General features: G+C 36.6%; 1 protein-coding gene across 2 annotated transcripts; it reads right to left on the minus strand.

Moving 5' to 3' along the window:
- Positions 1-733: 733 nt before the first annotated feature.
- clcn5b (Cl-/H+ antiporter 5b) lies at positions 734-25,785 on the minus strand. 2 transcript variants are annotated; one of them, XM_039651183.2, is made up of 13 exons: positions 25,492-25,785; positions 23,399-23,535; positions 18,137-18,291; positions 17,959-18,058; positions 16,435-16,622; positions 15,032-15,154; positions 14,242-14,448; positions 13,296-13,376; positions 11,749-12,303; positions 9,958-10,144; positions 9,233-9,631; positions 7,547-7,763; positions 734-3,738 (listed from the first exon to the last, which is right to left on the minus strand). In XM_039651183.2, the coding sequence occupies exons 2-13, from the start codon at positions 23,529-23,531 to the stop codon at positions 3,648-3,650; spliced, it is 2,436 nt and encodes an 811-aa protein (XP_039507117.2). In that variant the 5' UTR covers positions 23,532-23,535; positions 25,492-25,785; the 3' UTR covers positions 734-3,647. The 2 variants fall into 2 exon arrangements, with proteins under 2 accessions (XP_039507117.2, XP_039507115.2); XM_039651181.2 differs by having other exon boundaries at positions 18,137-18,294.
- Positions 25,786-25,883: the final 98 nt, after the last annotated feature.

Here is a 25,883-nt window from a genome sequence, read left to right on the forward strand (position 1 = left end):
TATTATATCATTTATTCATATTTTGAAATCACTTTTATTTTTGTTTTCCTTTTCATTTCATTTAGTAATTTTAGTGTTCACAACTATACAGTCGGAATCATGAGATATAAAGTCACATTGCGAAATTTTGGTCTTACATTATGAGATATTAAGCTGTAATTGTGCGATATAAAGTTAGATACCTTATTATTTCTATTATTCAGATATTCGTCTCAGCAAACACTATCAATGAATGAAAATGAACCTAAAATGAAGATTGATTAGGGTGTGTTTCGTTCAAAGATCCATGTAAAATTATCCTCTAAATCATCTGAACACAAAAAGTTGCCCAAGACGGATCATTTCACATTGTTGCTACCTCAAGAAGCATCTGTGCTTTTTCAAAAGAAAATACTCCTGATAATAAAGCTACAAAATAAGTTATTAAAATGTTGGCCTTCAAAAGATGTGAGAAAGTCAGAATTCAGTAAAATCAAATAAGACTCGCCCTAAAATCCTGTGGTGTTTTAAGAGACCCTCAACAATTCCATCGAAATACCAGATTTAACATGAACCAGTGTGGGTCTCTTTCTACAGCCACCAGAGCAATTTAGGATTTTAGGGAATAAAAATACTCATATTTCTGGAATTTTAATGTTTGATTATGTAAGATCCCCCCCAAAAAATACATGAGGCCACAAGCGATTCTTTACATAGCTGAAGCATTTGACCTCCAGAATGAATGCAGTCTGCATGGTATGCATCATTCAGATTTATTCAAATGGACAAAAGTTAATTTAACAATATGATATAATCGTTACGATATAAAAGTTACGTACAAATACTGCAATAGAATTTTTGTTGTGGAAAATAAATACATATTAAATTTAACATGTCATCAATAAACAGACAAACACATCATCTCGGAGGAGTGCTTTGGAATAAATCATGCACGATTCTTTTCCTTCCAAACAATTTGGTAATAACCGTATTGCCTTTTTGGCGAGAAAAATCACAGGTTTCTTCGGATCTACATCGTAAACATGCTCACTGACGCCTGTAAAAGCAGTTTACTCAGGTTTAGCATTTGTCCTCGGCCCTAAACTGGCTATTTACAAAGAAAAAGGCAGACACATTGGCAAGTAGATGCAACCTAAAGAGCTGTTTACTTGCTGCTTGTTTGCCTTCCTGACTTCGTTAAAGCCCACGTTCTGTAGATAAGAACATAGGAGGTCCTGTTTTACATTAGAACATTTCATTTGGTCCCGGTCCTGGCCCGGCTCCATTTGCACCAATGGAGTGTTGGGTTACAGCACAAAGAGGCTCAGCACCCACCCGGATTGCAGGAATGAGTGGAAGTCCTTCGTGCCAAGTCTCTCCAATAACCCCTCGAGTGACACAGAGGGGACCTTTGTGAAATGATCCTTGCACTGACCAGTGAACACTGTTTAATTAACCTTTTCTCCTCTCCCTCCTCCCATATTCCCATGTTTTCCTAGGGAGGCAAAAAAGAAAGGCATAATCTCTCCTTCCAACACCCCTACGGCCCCCCACACAAACACACACCTTTTCTTTCAGTAATCAGTTTTCCCTCCCGCTCTATTATAACATTTCAGAATCGCCCGTTGTTTAAAGACTGGACCGGAAATTGTCTTTCTAAGAGTGGAAGGCGGTCAGGGCTGCGTGGCGGTGCTTGAGGGAAGCGGTTGGGGGACATCCTGGCGACCGGGAGCCCAGACGAGCAGGAGCGAATGGGAACAATAGCCCTACCCGACCTCCACGCCCCGAATCAAACTCCCGGGAATTACGGCTTGCAGGGAAAGAGAGCGTTTAGAACAGGCATGGAAATAGTCGAATACCTTTAATAGGCCATAAAAACCCAAATACCAATGCAGGGGGGGGGACAAAACCTGTATTGAACAGGAGGGTGGAAGTTTTCAAATGCACCGAGACGAAAGCCGAGCGAGTACGCCAAGGAAGAGGACTTTAGCCCTTTCTTGACAGGGAGGATCTCGTTATGTCATGATCAGATCCTCACAGCCAAACAAGGGCGGTGCCGAGAGATGCTTTGCTGAGGTTGTCTGAGGACGACAGCGTGGAAACATGGGAAAGAAAGTGAGGATGACGGACGGAGGAGTGGATTCGCATTTCCAAAGACTGTGTGTAAGGGTCCTGGTGCTCAATATGAGCATAAAGATGTTTGGGGAACGTAGAGTCCCGAAGATAATGACATGAGAGAATGCCGCAACACACCCAGTGAGTGAACCGGGCCAACAGTCAATCAAATGGTACAAAATATCCATAAGGAACACGCTGTGAGATTGTGAGTGCCTCCTGGTGGTGCCGAGCGGGAATTGCAGCTTGGATTATTTAGGAAACTGGCAGTCACAACTTTTTTTGGAAAACTAGCTTTCCGGGAGTAAAATGAGCTGAGAGTGAGGGAGACTGAAACAAAGACGGAGGGAGAATCCGCACTTCAACCCAAAGTGAAGTTTTGCATAGTTGACTCTCGAAATGAGAATTCTCATCATTTACTCACCCTTGTGTTGTTCCAAATCTGTACCACTTACTTTCTTCTGTGGGTCACAAAAGAAAATATTTTGAAGCATGTTGGTGAAGTTGAGGAGTTTTTGTTGCCATTGACTCTTGATTGTATGATGTAATGTCTTATGTTCCACAGAAGAGAGTCATACAGGTATAGAATGTCACAAGGTTGAGTAAATTATGGGGTGAACCATCCCTTTAGACACCTTATGTCGTAAAAAATAAACTAGTTTCTCTCCAGTTGAAGTTGAAGAGAAGTTACGTGATCTTCAAAACTTGTCTCAAAGTCTTCAGAGTGACTTATGGAGGAAGTTGAACAGCACTATTGTGGGCATTTTGTTAGTATGTCTAAGTGAGAGAGAATAAGTGTGGCTTTTTCAACATGATACACCAAATCTCACTGCATTTCTACAAAAGACGGCACAACTTCCCACAGGGATCATTCGACGCACACAGGTTCAGACAAGACAACCTCAACGCACGTTTCACAGATCATTTCAGGAATGTTCTCACCCTTCTGAAGTTCCTTTCGAGGTCAGACGTCACTCCAGGGAATGAAATCCCTGCTAAAAAATTGCTTAAACTACTGGTCTTGGCTGGTTAAGGACTCAACTGTTGGTCTGGTAAATGTAAAAAAATATATAAACCCGCAGTCCGAGACTAACAACCATCTTAAGCTAGTTTAAGCTGATTTTTTTAGTAGAGTAAAGCACCATAAATTAATTAAAAGCTCGAAAAGAAGTCACCCCAAATTTGAAAAAAAAAAAAAAAAAAAACGTGTTGGCAGGAAAAGCATTTGGTCCACATACAGAAAGTCCTAATGGCAACCATTCAGATCAGGACTGAAATGAGGTTCACAGGTGTGAGAGAACAGCATTTGTCACATTAATGTCTCTGTAGCCTCCGGACAGGCTAAAGGACAGCTCCTGTCTGAACATGTCCAGTTCTGGAGCAGCAAAAAGCTGCCTTAGGCCAATCTCATACCACTCTAGAATAGCAGTACCTCAGTGACACACACAGTCCAACCACCACCATTATCATCATCATCATCATCATCCATCACCATCCTCACAGGATGATTCAGTGTGCATGTGGGTGTGTGCAGGAGTGTGTCCTGAGAGTCTTCAGTTGAAGAGGATAGAATCCGGGTCTCTGTTGGCCATCTGCGCCATGTGTTTAAGAACATCTTTTTTAGTGATGATTCCCAGCATACGCCTAAAAGGGCGACAAAAGGGAGTCAGAAAAAAAGATTCTTGTTTGTAGTTCATACAAATTACTGATCTGTCAAGTCAGAAAATTATTGAACAGATGGTCCTAGTTAGCATATGCATGAGAGAGACTGTTTGCATAAAATTTCAAGGCCATGTGTACTAATTGTGTGCATGTGCGTTTCAAGTCTACTTTCTTTTTATATGATGTCATTTCCTTTTATTGTTCTAGATAGACTTGAAGGGTGGATCATAGGGACCGAGAACGACCAACAGCCACGTTGATCTACTCCACATCGGGAGCTGATTAACACGCACACACACACACACACACTTTAAAATGCAAAACAAACTGCAACTAGAATCAGCTTCAGCTGTTTTGAACAAATATGGCAGGGAGCGCTCTTATAATAAAGGACCTTGGAGAAAACAAAAGAGCAGACACTCAATATGGCCTTTTAGAAGAACATAAAAAACATACGGATGAAAAATCTCAGAGGTGCTGAGATCATTCTAAACTGCATATTTGCAGTGTATTTCTTGGTTCATTTTAATTGTATTGTATTGCGCTATTCACAATGCATATTGTTTCAAAGCAGTTAGTGAGCGAAAGTGGTAAGGAAAAACTCCCCAAGATGTTTATGTAGTAGTGAATGCAAAAGAAATCTTGGGAGGAACAAAGACTCAGTAGGGGAAGCCCTCTTGCTTGGGTTGGCATATTAAACAAAGTATATTTTAATAAACAGTCTAAACTGCAAAGGGGAGACAACATATCTGTTCCCAAACGTAGTGAGCTAACTTTTGACACTGCAAAACACAGCAAGGCAGCATTCAAACTGAGGCAGAACCTACTAAATGACTGATGTGAAATGCTCAACACCTCACTCGTGAGTCAACTCTCCCATATTTGTATAATATTAGCATGTTGCTAAGATTATCTATTTAAGCTAATCTAGAGCTGCTCAAAAACGTATTTACAGAAACAAAGAGTATAATATATATATATATATATATATATATATATATATATATATATGAAGAGCTCTTTTCCAAAACGCTATACATCCATTTCAATAGTTTTCAGGAAAACTACATTTTTTACCTAGACACACACATTTTGTGAATATTCAAATTATCCTGTTTAAATGTTTTATTGGTTCAGTCTGAACATTTTGAACAATAATTATTAAATCAAACAACAATATTGTTAATGATAATTTAAAAGTTAATTTTATTTTTTCCCAAAACGCTATAAATCCATCCATTTTTTGTATCATTTTTAGTAAAGTCATTTTTAGTAAAGAGTCAAACCTCAAACAAATAGTACCAATTTCAACATATGCATGAAAAAAAACGAATTATTAAAAATGATCAATATATGATAACGATATTCAAAAATAGGATGGGCACCCCTCCAGCACATGCACACACACACAGGCTACATAACATGTGAGCAAAGCGGAGCAGCATGACGCTTAAATATAAGTTAAAAAAAAACAAAATAAACATAAAATATACGTTTCACATTTGTTTTTAATAATATTACATTACTTATTTTTATTATTTCATCTATGTTGAGTAGGCTATGAAAAGGGAACCGCATGAGATGAGTAAGATAGGATCAAAATTCAAAAGCTGCCCAATATCGGAAAATATTTGGAGTGCGTCAGACATGATTTTGACCACTTATTAAGTTTTGTTTTGTAGAAAGCTTGTAAATTTCGTTTCATATAAATTGTATCTTCATTTTAATAAATGTTTCATCGACAAATTGACTGGATTAATACATTAGAAGTAAATATCAGACAATATAATCAGGACACAGAGGCGCGCAGGTGAACCGGAGCGCGTCTCATAATATGAACCGAAACACCGCGATGCTTGCCTCACACAGGCCTGAGAACTAAGCTACAGAAAGCTTTAAATATCTACTTTTAAACAAAACAATTAAAAACTAAAATAAATTGGCAACTCTCTGCGTATGTAGGCTAATTCGAAGTATGCGTTTCTATAGGCCTATGCGCGTTCACTGCGAAGATGGCGAGTAAGCATCATCAACTTTATCTTTGTTGCCGACACTGACAGAAAACACTAGTTTATTAATAAACAATTCAAATGTTTCATGCATAATCATTACTTTTTGCCGGTTCTTTGTGACAAGCTTTATGCATACGTTGAAATGCGCGAATAGGCAATTAAAAACGGTCATATGGTTTCTCTCCCATTTAATTAAATTAATATATGTGATTACTGATAATACAAATGGCTTAAATGATCTACTACTAGTCGACTAGAAAACTAGGACTCATTTTGAGGAATAAATGAACATAATAAACCTCTGTTCAGAGTGCCGCCGTGCTGGATTGTGTAGAGCGCTCATTGAATTTGAGGATTTATCGTGTTTAGGCTAAAAACAGGGCTGGCGCTTATCGCGGCTTGGAAAGAAACTATATCTTGCAGTACATTTTAAACAAGGAAATATAGCGATTTGGCATGAAACGTTGATGGAGCAGTGAAAGGGTTCTGTCCACAGCAGAATGACACGACAAACTCATTTTTTTTTTAAATGGCGTTTATCGCTTTTTGGAAAAGAGCTCTTCATATATATATATTAATAATAATATACTAAAATATAATATATTAATATATTAAAATAATATAATAACATAAAAATAATAGACTAATAATTCCATAATACTAGATGTTTCGATAACAATGTTTTCAGAGTTTATATTTTTATTACCACTTAATTCAAATTACTTTTTCTAGTTTTTTACTCGCAGCAATTTCTCAGATATTACTATCCAAACACTTGATATAACTATGAAAATGTACATTCATTCAATATGCAAATTTCCATTATTATACGGTTTAAAACATTTCCATGACTTTTCCAGGTCTTTGAATCACAATTCTTTCATATATCCAGGTTTTCCAAAACCATGGGGTTTTGAAAATTGAGTTGTTGAGAGAACAAATTAAAAATAATTATAAAAAAAAAAAACATTATTAGACCTATATACTTTTTTCAGTATGTAATGCAATTTAAGTATTAACATTATCAACGTTTCTCTTAACTCTTGTCTTGTCTTGTCATTCTAGGGTTGCCTTATCCGACTATGATGCTCAGAGTTTGGCCAAATGTTAAATGTATCTAAGAATGTTGCACAGTATAGACCTTATTCAGAGCAGCGCCATGACAGGTATGAAAGTGAGGCTGTGAGGGATAGACTTACCGTGTTTCCAATAGCATCTGCTGTAAAAAGCTGAATAAAGCTCAAATAACTGACAATTTTTTCACAGCTTACATTGTCGGGAGTTTTTTGTCAAATGAAATTTCTTGGAAAGATATTTTTACAGTGTTTCATACACAGAACAATCTGAAAACACATTAAATAACAGTACAGCCCATTGAAGAGATATATGTCTATCCCTCACAGCCTCGCTTTCACTCTCATTAAAAATCAAAGATGGCGCTGCCGTGAATAAGGCGTATTGCTGCCACAGATGTTGCCTTTAATGTTAGGTAGCTCAAGCTCACTAGATTTTGGAGCAGAGCTAAAATATGACTTTTAGGGTGAGATTAACATATTTCAATCTGACTAGCATTTATATAGTTGTAAATGAGACATTAACACTAAAATGCTGTTTATTTCAACTTGGTCCAGTTGAATCTAGCTTGAGATGCCACAAAAAAATTTATACCCTCATTCTGCTTCTCATGGGAGATAACAAATATCTGCTACACGCATATGTCATTGACTTCTTTAAACGGATCACACAGCTGTACATGTCACCCATTCCCACAGACTCACCCGTTCTGAGTGACGAGGCACTGCCGCAGGCCTAGCTTGCGGAAGATGTCTACCACGATTTCCATGGGTGTGTGCACAGTGACCGTGAAGGGGCTGAGATCCAAGATGCTGTGTAGTTTGACAGCAGGAGGAGTGTTGGGTGATGCGGGCAGATCACATTCACTGAACAGGACGGCAGACACGCTGACCACACCTTCCTGATGCCGACGTGCATTTTCTGAGATGATTGAGTGAAAGTCATGCAGGAAAAATATGAAAAACAGGAAACTTAGCAGTATAAATGCAACACTAATACATCAGTTAATTAGCAAAATGTCTGCTTGCGGCCCACGGACCATCATATTGCAAACAAGAACTGGCTGAAACCACTGCTTCCAATCTAATTGGCTGGCTGCTCTAAAATGTCTTGGAATAAGGATACACAGGTTTATAATTAGTCAGACAAAAAAAAAACAAAGTTGCGCTTACAAGGCGCCAGGCTGACAAAATCTGTGTGCCATCAACTCTTTGACAGAGATTCAAGAGTGTGGTTTGGGACACTTAGTAGCAAGACAATGAGATATCTTCAGGCACAACTTGATCTCCCAAAATTTCAGATAAATATACAAAAACTGCTTTCAGACTGTGGTTGGTTGCGTCAGTCGGCTGGTTTGCAAGACTCCTAACAGTCAAACTGATGTCATATACTTGTTGAATCTACCGTTCAAAAGATCAGGGTCGATTTTGTTACATTTTTTGAAAAGAATTTTCTCTTCCTGCTCAGCAAGGCTGCATTTATTTGATTAAAAATTACAGTAAAAACAGCAATATTGTTAAATATCATTACAATTTAAAATGACAAAGGGATAGTTAACCCACAAATTCTGTAATTAATTACTCACCCTAAATACAGTTCCAAACCCGCAAGTCTTTTGTTCATCTTCAGAAAATAAATGAAGATCTTTTTTTGAGGAAATCTGAGAGCTTTCTGTCCCTCCATTGACAGTTACGCAACTACCACTTTGACGCTTTAAAAAGAGATTATAAAACTAATCCATGTGAATTGAGCGGTTTAGTCCACATTTTCTGAAGAGATCGCTTTATATGATGAACAGATTCAATTGAGGCTTTTATTCACATTTAAACATTGATCAGCAAACATAAACAGGAGTCTAACTTTGATACGCGAGAATGAATGTGGAAGCTCAAACGTGCTGCGTAACCAAGGTTGGCCATTAATTAATCTGCACATAAGTTATTTATTTTTATACCCCTAATATACATGTATATATTAGGGCTGTGCAAAAATTAATTGCGATTAATCGCATCCAAAATAAAAGTCTGTGTTTACATAATATATTTGTGTGTGCTGTATATAATTATTTTGTATATATAATTACCTATGCAAGCATGTATAGATTTATGAATTATTTGTGCTTAAATTCTGTATATATATATATAAATACATAATCTATATTATATAAATATAAATATTTTATATATGAATAACACATTTTCTTTAAATATATACATGCATGTGTGTGTATTTATATATACAAAATAATTATATACAGCACACACAAATATATTATGTAAACACAGAGTTTTATTTTGGATGCGATTAATCGCAATTAATTTTTGCACAGCCCTAGTATATATACATAAACAGCGTAAATACGTGGAGCACTGATAAAAACAAATACTCACCTAAAGATATGACCAGATCCCTCCTCAACACAAAGCCCACCAATCTCTGAGACTGGTGTGAGATCACCACAGGAAAGCCACTGTAGGTGGTGTCTACAATGAGTCTCTCCACCTCCTCTACAGTCATTCCACTCTGCGTCAGCACAGACAGCGGTGGGCCGCTCCGCCGTGGTCGCATCACATCCGTGGCAAGAGTCTTGTGGCGGAATTCCTCTTTGGCTTCCAGGAAGGGGTAACCGTTGAGACGGATGTGGGCCTCGTAGATGCCCTCACGACCCAGAGCGTCCGCGACCCATTTGCTGGTCATGGCAGCAGCCATGAGAGGCACAATGTACTCTAAACCTCCTGTCAGCTCAAACATAATGACCACCAGAGAGACTGTCATACGGGTCACACCACCTAGAGTGGGAAATTAGAAGGGGAAAAAAATCCCTTTTTAATACAGATATAAACCACTAACCACAAATATGAACAACAATAATAGTGAAGATTGCCTTGGCAAGCACCGATAAATAGGGTGTATAAAAGGAAATAGCTCATTAAAAGTGCGACAAAGTCGATGACTAAGCAAGGTCAAGCCATGTTCCTGAAAGCCAACATTAAATGCTTCTGCTTGGAAGACTGCACAAAGCAATTTGGTTGTAACTGCAAAGTGAAAAACAAATCATCTGGGAAACGAATCTTCAGTACATTTTTCACAGAGATGGAGCTAAATCACCCCTCACCCAGACAGGCTGCTGCGCCCACCATGGCGTACAGGCCCGGCGTGATGCAGTTCGCCCCAGGAGAGCACCAGCCTCTAAAAACACTCCAGTCATGGTGGTAGATGGCCAGCTGCTCCATGCCCACACCAACAAGCCTGCCTGCTATAGCTCCCACCGCCATACTGGGGATGAACAGACCAGATGGCACCTAGAGAGCAACAAAGAGCAAGACAAAATGAATACATAAAGATGGCAGAACTTACATGTTATACAAGCAGTGATTTGTCAAATTCTTAAGAAAGTTTGAAGGTTTGCTTGTGACTAGGGTTGAATCGATTTTGGCTTCGCCTCAGGTGATTCATTCCTATAGGCAATGTAACCAAGGAAAAATAAATAATGTGTCCACATTTATTTGGATGACATTTGAACATTTTTTTTACTCTCATTAAAATGTTGACATTTCTGACATCACAATTACTATTGTTTTGTTAAAAAAATGCTTGCCAAACTAACTCGTAGTCATGTGACAAGAAAAACAGAAAACAGAGCAATTCCAAGAGAGTCCTTACACCATCGGTGCTCGAGCCCTAAATGTTATGGTTTTCTACTTCTGAATTTCCAAAATTAAACTCTAACTGTACCATGGTAAATTTGTGGTGCTTTTAAGTGTTTGGCTATTATTACATTGTATAGACATATATATACATACTGTATATATACAGTATATATATATACATTTTTACCTGTTTAAGATAATGTTTTACCTCTTTAATGATAATGTTTCGGTGCCGTACAAAACTTATTCCATTAGATCCCAAGTACACACACACACACAATTTTTTAGTTCAGTTAATTATAGCTGCATAATTTATCCAATTGGCTCTAAAATATGCTGAAGCAGAAAACAGGAATAAAGACAAAGACTTTATAATTCAATATAATATAATAAAATACATTTTCCTGGGATTAAAAATTGCAGTCTCAATGGGGAAAGTTTTTTTCTCTTTTTTTTTAAATATCAAGCTGAAGTTTGAATCACAACTTTTGTTTATTTATGTTTCACAACTTTGATATTCTGGCAGTTTTTGAATTCAACATGTTTTATTAAATATATATAAAATTGTGTGTGTGTGTGTGTGTGTGTGTGTGTGTGTGTGACACACACACACACACACACACACACACACATTTATATATATATATTAAATTTTTATATTAATTTTTACATTTTATAATATAATTAAATTATAATTTATAATATTAATATAAAATTCTAATATAATTTTATATTAATATTAACATTTTTATATTAATTTTTTTATCTCTCTTTTTTTTTTTTTAAATATCAAGCTCAAGTTTGAATCACAACTGTTGTTTATTTATATTTCACAACTTTGATATTCTGGCAGTTTTTGAATTCAACATGTTTTATTAAATATATATAAAAATGAGTGTATATATATATATATATATATATATATGAAGAGTTCAGATGCAAAAGCCTCTAAATGCCATTTGAAATTTTCTTCTTTAATGATGATTTTTATCAAACTTGTATATTTATGTTCAGTAATTTCACTTAAATAACAATTAATAGGTAATTATCATTGCCATTTAAGTGAAATTACTGAACTTAAATATACAAGTTTGATAAAAATCATCATTAAAGAAGAAAATTTCAAATGGCATTTAGAGGCTTTTGCATCTGAACTCTTCATATATATATATATATATATATATATATATATATATATATATATATATATATATATATATTCTCCCATGCAGTCAAAACGCATCTAGGTCTCTTACCTTCATGCCAAATGTAGCCACAGTGATGAACATCTTAAAAACCAGTGCAAGAGCAAGCAGCAACATAGCCGTATAGAGCTTTGGCCCCTCCGGACGATCCGCCAGACCATTAGTGACAGTAACATTAGCACTTCCTGTTCTGCTTCCACTGTAGTCGCAGATTCTCGACGAGTCCAGCAGACTACAGTCGTTGAACAGCTCGGAGATCAGTTGGCTGCCACTCATCCGAGTGTACTCATTCGGGAACGCTAGCAACGCTGTGATCAGGGTGACCAACAGAACCTCTAGGACAGGGTAGTGCCCAAGGCAGGTGTTCTTCCGGAGACGGCACCAGGCGATGTTAGCACGAATGAAGAAAGCCCCCCAAAGGCCACCAAAGATGCCCAGAAATATGAAAGGTATGAGTTCTAGAAAATGCCAGGGAGTGTGGAACTCCACGTAGAAAAGCACCAGACGGCTGTTTCCGAAGGGGTTGATGGAGCGAAGGGTGAATGCAGCAACCAGAGCAGCGAAGAATGAACGCCACAGAGTCTTCAGAGGGAAGTAGTAGCTGACCTGAAAAAAGACAATGTGAGAGACATTTGTCACTGTCAGGTGTTAGAATAACATTCAGCAGATGTTTCAACGTAGATAATAATAGACCAGTTGGGAGCAGACACCACAGCTATGTCATTTGAAGCTGCGTGCGCATAGTGGTGGCAGAAAACAGTGGTAAAAAGTGGAGGAAAACGTGCAAAATCCAAGGAATAAGAAAAAATGTCTTGTGCCTCTGGATGTCAGAATCGGAATGCAAGTAAATATGGCTTTCTTTATTTTTTAAAATACCGTAGTTGAAGACGCCCTTTGAAGCCGAACGAAGACATTTATGTTTGCAAGCCATTAAACGGACAGACTCGACTTATGAAACCTGCGATCTACTATTAAAGCATTCATTTGATGTAAATCATAATATTCACATATGCAGTACATTGGGGACTATAGCCAAAGTTACAGCATAAAATGCCATTCAAACCAATAACATTTTTATCTTACATTTCTTAAAAAAGATATAAACATGGAATTGTGAGAAAAAGAAAAAAAAATCAGAATTTTGAGATTATTTTACCCATTATTCCTTTATATAAAACCTGTCATTTTTCTGCCACCAGGTAGGCTCCACCCACAAAACACATCATCACTGTGGTCTAATATCAGATATTTCTATCAATAGCGTGACTTGTTTTTTCTTTTTCTTTCAAGAATGAATTAAAAATGTAATACATTCAGAGAGTCAAATGACAAGAATGCATTTAAGATGTCTATGTTTCAACTTTTTCTTCTCACTAACAAATATTTAATTTTAACTATATTTTATAGTATTATTAATTTCTGAAAATGTTTTGTTGGTCAAATAAAATGATACCACAATGATATATACGGAAATTGAATCACAGAGATTTATTTTGAGTTTATTTGGCTGACTATATAATAACGCATCAGAAACAGTAGTATAAAAATAAACGAATCTCTTTGTTTATGGCAGGACTGCAGAAATATAAAGCGCTCACCTCCTCAAGACTGAAAAGCACCCCTCCAATAGGAGCACCGAACGCTACGGACACTCCCACTGCAGATGCAGCAGACAACACCTGATACACACACACACAATGAAAATTTACTTCATTTACAATCCATTTCATTTCTATTCCCTAACTAAAATGCACAATACAATACAATGCAATTTTATTTGTACAGCACGTTTAAAAACAACTGACGTTGACCAAAGTGCTTAACAAAGCAATAAAAAGGTAGACAATACATGCGCGAAACAAACAGATACACGTCAAAGAGAAAAGACGGGCACATCAAGGTACATTAAAAGCTAGTGAAAAAAGGTGCGTTTTCAGAGAAGTTTTAAAAAATGTCAGAGTTTGGCCAGATCTGACATTTGAGGGTAGGCTATTCCATAATTTGGGTCCATAAGCTGCGAAAGCACGGTCACCCCTGTTTTTTAATCTGGTCCTGAGGACATTAAGTAAGTTAGATTCCCCCGATCTTAGTGATCTTGACTTCAATTTTGGGTGAAGCAGTTCAGATAGGTACTGGGGAGCAAAATTTGGTAAAGATTTAAAGACAAAAAGCAAAACTTTAAAACCTATTCGAAATTGAATCAGAATTTAAGAGCATATAGCTCAATAAAGAGCATATTCAACCTCGTGAACAATGAATTATACAACTGAATTATATAATCCTGATCACGTGATTCAGGAGAACAGTCTAGAAAAAGCCTCTTCTGTTCATGATTTCTATTACCAATTTGGCACTGGCAACTTCCATCAGATAACAGAGACCAAGCCAAGAGGTTTATATCAATGTATAACATTACAAGTTTTGGTCCAAGACACAAAATACTTCTCTGTTACTTTTCTGTCAGTCTATCCCACACTCCCCTCTCCCTTATCACTTCATCATCCAATTCCTCCTCTCCTCATCTCCCTCCCCAGTTCCCCTCACCTCTCGTCTCTTGGCCTCATTTCGACGGTATTTGGTGAAGAAATGGCATAAGATGTTTGCACAGCAACAGGCTACGTGAACCAGTGGACCCTCTTTCCCCAGACTGAGGCCGGAAGAGACGGCCAGCACCAGCGTGATGGTCTTTATGATCAAAGTCCACTTTCCCAGATACCCACGGATTATGAAGCCACTCAGGATGGTTTTAATCTGCAAGAATTAGGGATAGGTTAAAAAGGAGTCAAAATTATTCCCCAAAACTGGCCATTTTCCAGACCAAAGTTTGAGGAGCTAGAATAATTCACTTAAGCAGTTTTTCTTGGCATATGAACATGTCTTAATGGATCGTTTTAAAAACGGTCCTTAAATCTCCTCTGACAACTCCTCCACATGAATTTAAATCAGTATTACAACTGCAATAATCTAACATGGTTTTTTTTCAGACAGTGTGACTTATGTCAGAAAGCCCTGCATTGTTCTCTCAGCCAAGGTTAGAGTGCACAAACAATTGTGGTTGAACATCTGAAAACATTTTGAACATCTGAAAACTAGTCTGTCTCTGTTCACTCTCTCACTTTATTCACAGTTTGAAATATAGAACTGAAACAAGGTGTTTTTAGTCTCATTTAAAGTGAAGCTGAAGAGTGTAATTTCTGCATCTCTAGAATTGCAAAAGTAACTTGAACATTTCTGAAGAAAGTGTGATTGTACGGCTGAAGGAAAATTGTATTATAGGTGGAAAGAGCTTGAATTTGTGAAAAGATACATGGCTCATCATATGCGAGCTTCTCACCTCTGGTATTCCTGAACCGCAAGCGTAAGGGGCGAAGGCTCTCACCAGAGTCACTGCCAGGAAGGCGAAGAGAAGAGCACAGCTCACATACATGAAATAGCTCACCACATACGCACTGGCCCCCTGCAGGACACAGACACGACACAGCTGAAATCAAGGGGGCTTATACACCATCACCCCCTACAGGACAGTTAGAGGCCACACTTATTCGTACATGCTATTTACTCACATTCTGATAATCATGAAATGAACAATGAGGTATTTAGGAGAATGTGACCTCCTAATTGAGGCTTGAAACTCCCTCCCTAATAATATGTATATCTTTATTCTAGATTTACATGCAATGTTGCTTTAAAGGTCTTTAAAAGAATTCATCCAATTCTCAATAGACTGGATACTGAAAATTTGGAATTACTGCAAAACAGTATTTGTGAATAAAATAAAATTAAAAAATTAATCTGAGATGAAGATGTTTTACTGTAATTTATTCAACTTTCTACATTGTAGCTTTGTCTTCATGCCACAAGGGGGTGATATACCACATCATTTCTGATAACCATTCAGAAATCTGGGGTTAATACGATTTTTTTTTAAAGATACTAATACTTTTATTCAGCAAGGATGCATTAAAGTGACAGGAAAGATATTTATAAAATAAAAATAAAAATCTATTTCAAATAAATGCTGCTCATTTCAATTTTCGGTTCATCAAAAAATAGAATCCTTAAAAAAAATATTAAGCACCACAACTGTTTTCAACGTCGTTGATAAGAAAAACTTAAGCAGCAAACCAGCATATTAGAATGACTTCTAAGAGTAAAGGTACCACAATTTAAGTATACTTAAAGTAGAACATTTTTTTTTAAATCTACTCAAGTACTGTAACGAAAGTATTTGTAATTAGTTTCTTTCCAGCTCTGGAATCCACATTCACCACATAATCGCGTTCACCAACTCCAGGAGTTACATTATCTTTAACTTTATGCGGCTTGCAAAAGAAAGCTCAGCGTTCTTTCCATCTTCTCTCTTTAGCTCTTTACATTTTTTGCGCTAGTTAGCTCCCCGTCACGTGACAACAGAGCGCAGTGAAAGGGGTGACTGATGGCTAATATTAACCAATCTAAAATCTGTCATAAAGTTAAGAATGTAAAGAGGAAGTATCATTGGTTGGGTAATGTTGGACAGAACGATGGACCCGTCACTATATCAACTCACAGCAGGCAGCAGGCACATTCTCTGTGCAGTAAATAGCAAACGTTTTGTAGAGAAGTGAAAAAAGGTCGCACCACAACAATTATTTGCACTCGCACAAATGCTTCCAAATATATTTTGAGGTAAAATTTCGGAAGCATATGTGTTGCCAAAATGGTTGTCTGTCCATGCGGGTTGAATATGGAACCCACCTCATTGACTCCAACCATGAGCTCTGCCCAGCTTTTCCACTGAGGACACCTGTCTCTTTCCTTGAAAGTGGTTTCATTGGATGTCCAGCAACAGTCCTCATGATTAAACCAGAAACCGTTTAGGCACACACCCTCTTTAAGGTCTGTCATCCAATGGGCGGCAATGTCTATACCTCCAGCCAAGGCCCCTGGTGAGGGAAAAGATGGGACACACACAACACATTCAAGTCACACATCTTAGAAATGCATTTTCACCTAAGTATTGCTTTAGGGTTGCAAAGGGTGTTTTAAGCATTTTTAGCTAAGTGTTTGCTTACAGGCCCAAGGCAAACTACCCCATCCTCAAGTCCCTAATGACATTCTGGTCCTTTCTTCAACGCAATTGTATTGGACATGTCAATTGATTTGTTGCCTTTTTGTTAATAAAATCATAGGTTTGAAAGCGAAACAAAAAGTAATAGCACACCTCTAATCAACTTTTGTGTAATAATCCTTAGGCTATGGCATTTTAAAATCACACTTTGGTAAACAATAATTAGTCATAATTATGACATACCAAGTCATAAATGTGTCATAATTTATGTGTCCAAATTATGGAATTGAGGCACTACAGGGTGACATCTGACATCCGACCAGCACGGAAGGTCTTACAATGTTTTGAGAGATCTGAACCATCTATTTCCATCATTTTTATACAATTTATGAACTTGAAGTAGACATCCTATTCAGAAGTATTATGGGTGGTTTGGCAGTATTTGATTTGAATTCAACCTCTAATAAACACAGAAAATAGAGCACATATGTGCATTATAGCTCGCAGCAGCATCACAAATCAAGAATACATAATATTTTTCTTTATATTTAAAACTTTTTTCTCATAAAATTGAACTGAGTTATCTTTTGAACTCTTGGCATGAAAATAAACTGAAGTTTCTTCCAATTTTTCATATTTATTGCCATTTCAAAATAAAGGCCTAAACAAGCCTAATGAATATGAAATGTTCTTGTTGCAAACATTTCTTTGCAACAAGAACATTGCAATGTTTTTGCAATTTATCTGTTTGCAAACAGATAAATTACTGCTTCTATGTAAAAAAAAAAAACAGCCGCTATGGAAACTAGAGACTGTAAGCTTTCAAATGATCTATAGTACGTCAATATTACTTTATATTTTTAAAAGAATAATATCTTAGTAAAAACCTAATGGCAACCGTCCCACACAGTCAAGGGGTTAATGAGCCGAGCCGCTCTGAGACACTGAAAATTGTTATCACAACAAGTCACACGCGCACGCTTCATGAAACTCAATGCTGACATATTCATCTAATTAAAATCGCACTAAGCACTATTTAACGTTGGTACATCATGCAACCTATTTGTATGCGTGTCATTTATGAAACGGAAATTTTGCTGCAGACAATAGTGACTGCGTGACCCACATCTTCCCAATCTGTGACCCACAGTTTGAAAACCCCTGAATTAGAGCGTTGAAATAAACAGGAAGTGGGCAAGACGTGGGCTGACCTGACATGAGTCCAATGAGGAGCATTAGAAGCCAGCCAGAAAAGGCATCACTGATGCGGATGAGCAAGGCTAGTGTAGACTGCTTACTCTTATTGGTGATCTGAAAGAAACACAAGGTGTTAAGAGCAGGAAATGTGGCTGGAGTTTAGTTTCACAAGCAGGTGGAAACCCCACTCACCTCTCTATGTCGATCTCTGTCTTTAGACTTCTCCCTAACCCAGTCGATGGTGTTGAAGTCCTCATAGGTGCCAATGCCAGGAATGGTGTCATCCAGTAGATCCAACAGCTTAGGACTGTTGTATAGTCTCCCATTTGCTTTACAGTGGCCTGTGGCTACGGGAACAAAACACAACATAAATACTCATGGGAAACCAGCAGACACTGTTTTTTGCGTGCAGGATTGCATGCCTGTGCTGTTTTTCGATTGTGAAAGCAGAATGCAAATAAAATGCCAATTAACGATGGACAATTGCCATTGTGGCCTGAGAGGAATTGCAGATAACCAGTTCACCATTACATTGTCAATCAGAGCTGTAAGTGTGTGTGATATCGCTGGCAGGGCAAAGCCTAACGCACTTTGAATGGCCCAGACAGATTTAACAAACAGAAAAGGACTGATGTTGACCTCAAATGCTGACCACAAAATAACAGTGGATGAAGTCAAGTCAAAACACAAACCAGTTAGGACAGGATACAAGTCACTGTTACATATGTTTACACAGTACATAAAGCACTTTTATTGTATTTTTAGTGTGTTTACTTAAAAAACAATGACTACCCTAGTAAATTATCTTATTCCAAGAACTGATGGAACGCTACATTCAGAGTCAATACTGTGAAATCACTTTTGTACAGATTAGACAGCAGATAACTGGACATTGCTGCATTTCTTAAAACCAGAAGCTTAAGCACCAATGGTCTCCATGATCAACTATGCTTTTAAACGGAGCCCAAGTCATTTTGGCTACCATCTAACTGACGTCAGTATGCAAATAAGTCCAATGACAATGAACTGAACAATTGTTTCAGATCAAACTAGTTTAGCTGGTTTAACAGATGTAGAGCGAGATACACCAGGCCTTCAATCACACATGTGTGACACAAATTGAAAAAAAGATTCAGGTTCAACTTGAAACAAAAGGCGTCTGACAGCAACATCTGACACATAGGACAGTAATGCTGCTGGCTATAAGGCCGCATTTCATGCTTAATAATAGGACCAGTTTGTGAAGTCAGAATCTTTGTCTAAGCAAAATAAAAAATTAATAAAAGGAATAGCTCATTGCAAACCTGAATGATGTGTTGCTCCAGTCCAGAGACACACCAGTGAAATTATTTCGAGGAATGTCTAAACTGTTCTCTTCCATACAATGCAAGGGAATCCAAAAATACAAAGCTATCATTTTTTGTCATAATTTTTTGGCAAACAAACAAAACATAACCAACATAAAGTCATTACTTTGATGATTTTTATATTGTTACAAAAAAATCTATTTCAAATCTTTCTTTTCAATCAAAGAATACTGAAATATATCGGTTTACACAAAACTATTAAAGTAGCATTTCACCCATTTCAACATTAATCTTTATTGAAAGTGGATCATATATGTAGTCGAAATGGAAAGGAATTTTTGAATTTGGTGCCCTCTTGACCGAGAAAAGACGTTTGTATGTAAGACAACAACTCCCACAATGCACCACATTGCACAGCTCTGCAAGCCACTCCCACTAATCCGGAACAGTGCAAACATTACTCTTTCGTCTACAAGGCTAATGTTAGCAGCACGCCTGTTCCTTATTTCTCCCATCTCAGGGGAAAATAAGGGAATAAACCAAGACCATTCAAAAATATGACTGGGTTCGTAAAGATACAAATCTTAATGCAAATGGGTGAAGCAGTAAAAATTAATTAATAAGAAATGTTTCTTGAGCATCAATTCAGCATATTATAATGATTTCTGGAGGATCATGCGACACTGAAGATGGGAATAATGGAGCTGAAAATTCAGCTCTGCCTTTAAAATAATAAATTACATTTTTAATTATATTGAAATAGAAGTGTTTTGTTGTTGTTTTTTCAATCTTAGCAACTCTAGACTAAACTCTTGTTAAATGACTACTGACTTCAGATGTGTTTTTTTTTCTCCTCAAAAAGAAGAAAAAAATCAACAATGGAACTCCGGAAAATAAAGTTAAAGGGGAAGTGCTGACTGTAATTTGAGTCTTGGTGGAAAAGAGGAGGGGGTTTAAGAGGAACCGGCAGCTCTGTAAAATGAGTCAGTGTGTTCTCATTTAACTGTGATATCACATGCTGTCATGAACAACGACAGCTCAAACTAAAATAAACTCTCAATTTACTTTCTTTTAGTTTCCTCTTTAGCTTAATTCTCTGGTGACTCCCTCAATCCAAATCGCCCAAGCAATGAAATTATGTGAATGCTGCCGATGCCTTTAACAATCCCACTGAATATGAATATGACAGCCTCAGTCTTCAACGAGTGGTAAAATGCATATGGTGGCTGTAACTACATTTCCTTCCTGTCACAGTGAGTCATGACTGCCTCAGACAGAATTGTGCTGACCTGGTTTGATTCTGTGTTCATGAGCTGCTAAACTATCTAAAATACTTGTATCTTCAATATCGTTGATCTCTGTACTTTATCTCTCAGTGCACCACAGAAAACTAAGCTGAAACACACACATTGCATAATGTTGGCTTAGGCTCACACAAGACTGCTCGTTAGTGTTTTGCCATTGTTTTCTCTGATTAAAAAATCATTGAAGCCTTCAAGCTAAAAGCTTTAACACTAAACCTAAATTAGTCTGAACAACCACACAAAACATTCATACCAAAGAAAATTGCACTAATATAATAGTACCACAAACATATGGGGGGGAATCTAACAAATTTTTCTGATAAAAGTTGTGATTATTATTTAAAATGTGACTTTTTAAGAGAGTTTCAGCAACAACAACAAAAATTGCTTGCTGGACAAAATTTTAATGTTATGTCTATTTATTTTTTATTTATTTATTTATTTGTTTATTTATTTCGAGCAATATACAGTTACACATGACAAGGCAATGCGCAGCATTTTGGTTAATCTGTACAAGCCTTTAAATTCATAATATTTACATCGACTTTAACCAAACCTAAATCTATTGCTCGAAACGGAGTGGATAGAAGTCAAACTTATTTGAACCCACCCCGGTTACCAAAAACAGGAAAAACAAAACAATAATAATTACTTCCTTACACAATATCATAATACTCGATAGCAATTCTGAATATAAGTACATAAATGAAAACATGAGAAGGGATGTTTTGTTATGTCTATGAAATAATATTATTACTACTACTAACTAATAAAATAAAAATGTCTAAATAAAAGCAAAATAAGGAATAGGATTACTGTAATATTTCACTGTAAAATCAAAAATTGAATTTTATTTTACATTACAGCTTTAAAATTAGAATCCTCCTAATATTTATGGCTGTTTGAATTTCTTTCAAATTTTAAACAAAACCATTCAATTTAATAATGTAAATAAATTATAAAAATAGATTAAAATGAAATAATACCTTTAACAGTTCATAACTATAGAGTAGAAACTAATTTAAAATATTAACTTAAGTGTCTTATTTAATGGAAACGTATTTTTAGCGTTAGTTAAGTGAGGCAAAAGAAGTTAAATGAAGGATAAACTGAAATTCCCAGCATTTCAGCAGCTTCTGCTCACGTACTTGAAGGCTGCTATTGAATCATCAAGGGTAAATGTCATATTATGCGACTACGCATTACTTACAGAGAGTCTACTCTACGTTCTGCCTTATGAACAAATGGTGCAAAGGAATAAACGGGGTTCCTACAAGTTTCTTCAGGTTAAATTCAAGTCTTTTTAAGACCATTTATATTAAAAAATGGAATACTATAAATAGGCGCAACCCTACCATGAAGCTTAGTCTTTGCTTCAAAGACAAAAAAAATATAGAATTAAGTTGTTTTTCAGGTTGCACATTTTCAAGCAAACAATATAAAACAGTTCAACATAAAAGTAAAAGTATAAGGAAGGTACAGTGAAATGGGGAAGAAAGAATAGATTGTGAATTGCACACATTAAAAGAGGAAGTTCCTGGTCTGAAAAGAGTCTGTTTGTGACATCACGGACAGCATCATCTGTATCTGTGCAGGCAGAGAACAGAGTGATCTGGTCCCACCACAATGACGCAACTAAAAGATTAAACTTACATGTTTTACAAAACAAGTACACGATCATGGCCATACTGACCATTGAGGTATTTATATTAGCCTACCGTTACGTTTGACAGAGGCCGAGTCTCAATTCTAGCACAACACTTCAGTTTTTAACAGCCAAAAAGTGAGATGTGGGATGCAAGTAGCAAAACGTAATAGAACTATGTTCTGATAGAAATGTTTATATCCAATGATGCATTTTCAGTAGATTCTAAGCATAAGATTAACTATGTACAATATGTACAAATTGTGAATGAATTTAATCAACTTGGTTACACTTTACCGATAGCCTTTCATTTACTGATTAACTTAACGCTAAAACGTGTGACTTTGACAAATGTGTTTACAGGATATGGTCAGATCAGGCATTTAGCCAATATATATATTTAATACAAATAGATCAAATGCATTACTTAACAATGAATTTTCCATTTTTTTTTCAAAAGATGTCCGCATCCTTTGTATACTGATACATCCACTGCTGGTTTGACCTCAAACTTTAAAAGGATACTTTAAGCTAATAATTAAAAATCTATTATGAAAAGTTGTATTAGAACAGAAAAAAATATGAAGAGTTCAGATGCAAAAGCCTCTAAGTGCCATTTGAAATTTTCTTCTACAATGATCATTTTTATCAAGCTTGTATATTTAAGTTCAGTAATTTCACTTAAATGGCAATGAAGATTACCTTTTAATTGTCATTTAAGTGAAATTACTGAACTTAAATATACAAGCTTGATAAAAATGGTCATTTTAGAAGAAAATTTCAAATGGCATTTAGAGGCTTTTGCATCTGAACTCTTCATATATTCGATAAAATGTTCATGGCGATTGTTTAATTTTTGGACGTGGTTTTAAAGCTAATGTTATCCAATCTTTGCACTCAAGATTTCTTAAAATGCACATATGCAGAACAAGGAAATCCATTCCAACCCCAACCCCCCTTGGACCTTGGTATTTCTAAAACCGAGCGTACGGCCATGTATATGATGACATTCAAACTGTAAAATTATATTCATTATTTATCAAATGTTTGTAACCAAAGCTTAATATCTAAAAACAAACTCATTAATCTTCCAAAACCATCAAGTTCTTTGATTAAAGCCTTATATATATATATATATATATATTTTTTTTTTTTTTATGTACAGCGCATCCAATAAAGGTTAATGTCAGATTCCTACCTGTGCTGTAATCTCGGTCCAGAGGCGGGACATCCTCATTGAAGTCCATTGTAACATCTGAAATGTCCACCAGCTCATCATCACTGCTTAAATTGTGATAATTATCGTCGCAAAACCCTCCGTTGTCCATCATCCCCCTGTCAGAGCAGAGAGAACATAAGGTCATAGGAGAGGGAGTGCACAAAAAAAGTCATTCTTATTGAATTGATCATCCTCAGAAGCCTGTTGCGAAATTATGACGCTAAGCAGATATGACAAATCAGGAATAAACCAGAAACAGTTGAACTGCTGAATGTGATTGATAATGTTGTATACTAAAAGGTATTGACTAATAGAAGGTGTTCAGATATGGTTCAGCTGGTCGCACTGTACGTTTCTGATTCACTAAAAAGAACCGTATTATATGAGTTATTTGTTCAGGAAACGGCACTGGTCGCATTGTACAGCTATGGCCAAAAGTTTTGGCTGTGACAAAAATATTGAGTTTTGCGAAGTTTGCAGCTTCAGTATTTGTAGATACCGCCTTCCCCATTGCAGAGCTCACTCAATATTGGCATGTGACACGATTCCATAGCCAACTCCTCAAGAGGTGTCCTAGCGCTTGCTGGACAATCTAAGATGTCCTGATCATTCTCTCCTGATCAAGTTTTTGATGATCCGGTAAATTGTTCTTTGAGATGCATGTGAGGCTATTTTGATGCAACCTGATGATGGCTGCACATCTTTGGAGGTAATCACTGCTAACACCAGAACACAAGGATTGGAATTTGGAAGCACTTTTTTATACCAATCTGTCTGCTCTTATAATGCAGTTCAGAATGAGTGATTTTACCTGACTAGTACTTTTTCCACACTTTCTCATATGCTGACAAAAAACAGTGAATTTTTTATGCAATTAGTAAAATGCAGCTGATCACTCTGCAGAATAATCTAGAAACAATCTGAATCAACACCACAACTGAAGCAGCAAACTTTGCAAAACAATAAATGTAGGTCGCTGCCAAAACTTTTGTCCAAGGCTGTATGTTTCTGATTCTCTTAAAGGGACAGTTCGCCCAAAAATAAAAATTGTGTCATGATTTACTTACCCTCAAGTTGTTCCAAGACCATATGAATTTCTTTCTTCTGCTGAACACAAAATAATTTTGAAGAGTTTCGATGACTAAATAGATGGTGGGCCCAATTGACTTCACATCAACTGTTTAATTAAGTTACCCATTTTCTTCCAAATATTTTCTTTTGTGTTCAACCGAAGAAAGAAATTAATACAGGTTTAGAACAACTTGAGGGTGTGTAAATTAAATGATGACAGAATTTGTGAGTGAACTAAGTTAACCCTTTAAAAAGAACCGGCTGATTCATTAATTCATTAGTGAATCACTCACTGTAGCGTTAGTAGAACGAATATATATATATGTTTTAGTATGAAGTAGAATACGTATGAAGTCAAATAAATAGTGTAGAAAATACTGTTAGGCACTTTTAAAAAATTAGAGAACTGATTAAATAACTATTCAACGAACAGAAAAGAAAAACATACGGCTAGCCTACTATTTTTAATGGAATCGGTTCTGCATGAGAACCGGTTCTCCGTTTCTAATCCTACCGCAATGTGATGATCACCTTTACTGACGGGACTCCTCTGAAATATGATGATATTGAACCTCAGTCACCACTTCCTTTCTATTTCTCAGCAAACGCTTTACAAACCAACTGATATAAACGTAACGTAACGTTAAGTTAAGTGACACAATCCCTCAAAATACAGCATCACCGACCGTTTTGAGTTGTCAGTTCCTTTTAAAATCTAAGCAAAACAATGCCGAATTATTGACCGTGTTGTAAAGTCATCAGATAAGTTGTCAATTATTGTAGAGCTAGACGTGCAATAAAGTGACCCAGTTGTTAGTGAAGTCCTCAGTTCAAGTAGTGCTAGCTGATAAGAGTTTTACCTCATCTAAACACAGCTGTCAATTGTCTTCGTTATCTGTCACTTGACTTTTAAATCGACGTTAATTTGTTCTTTTGAATGATTCAATCAGTCTTAATGATTCAGTTGGCTGGATCCGAACAAAAATCTTTCTGATACATACCTCTTGGATTCTTAGCGTAGTAACGTTACTTGAAGGCGCAAAGTCTTGTGATCTGGATTTTAAAGTGCCTCGGTTAAGCAATGCCGACGTAATCTTTCCCAGCTGTCTGCCAGCACCGTCAACTGGTGCGTCACACTTTACCCGGCAAAAGCATCTCACAGCTTCCTCACTCTTCTCCAGTCCAGTCACACAGACCTTTGGCGTGGGATAAAGTTTGAAGGGGGTCTGTTCATGTACCGATACATCGCTGAGGGGGTTTAGTTCAAGAACTGTCTCCTTCCTCAACAAAGTGAACTGTTTAGAGCTCAATAGCGCCACCCAACGTCTTGGTTCATTTTATTTATTTAATTTTTTTTTAGAAACAAATGATTTTATTAATCAAGGATGCATTA

This window comes from Pimephales promelas, chromosome 1 (assembly GCF_988280905.1).
Source record: "Pimephales promelas chromosome 1, fPimPro1.hap1.1, whole genome shotgun sequence".
Lineage (NCBI taxonomy): Eukaryota > Metazoa > Chordata > Actinopteri > Cypriniformes > Leuciscidae > Pimephales > Pimephales promelas.

What these genes read in the sequence shown, in the direction of transcription:
- clcn5b (XM_039651181.2), bottom strand. Translation starts at nt 23,531, where the DNA reads ATGATGGACAACGGAGGGTTTTGCGACGATAATTATCACAATTTAAGC. An exon ending in ACAGAGATCGACATAGAGAG is followed by an intron (nt 18,059 to 18,136) that starts GTGAGTGGGGTT and finishes TGTTTCTTTCAG; the next exon opens with ATCACCAATAAGAGTAAGCA. An exon ending in TGGCTACATTTGGCATGAAG is followed by an intron (nt 10,145 to 11,748) that starts GTAAGAGACCTA and finishes GTTGCTCTCTAG; the next exon opens with GTGCCATCTGGTCTGTTCAT.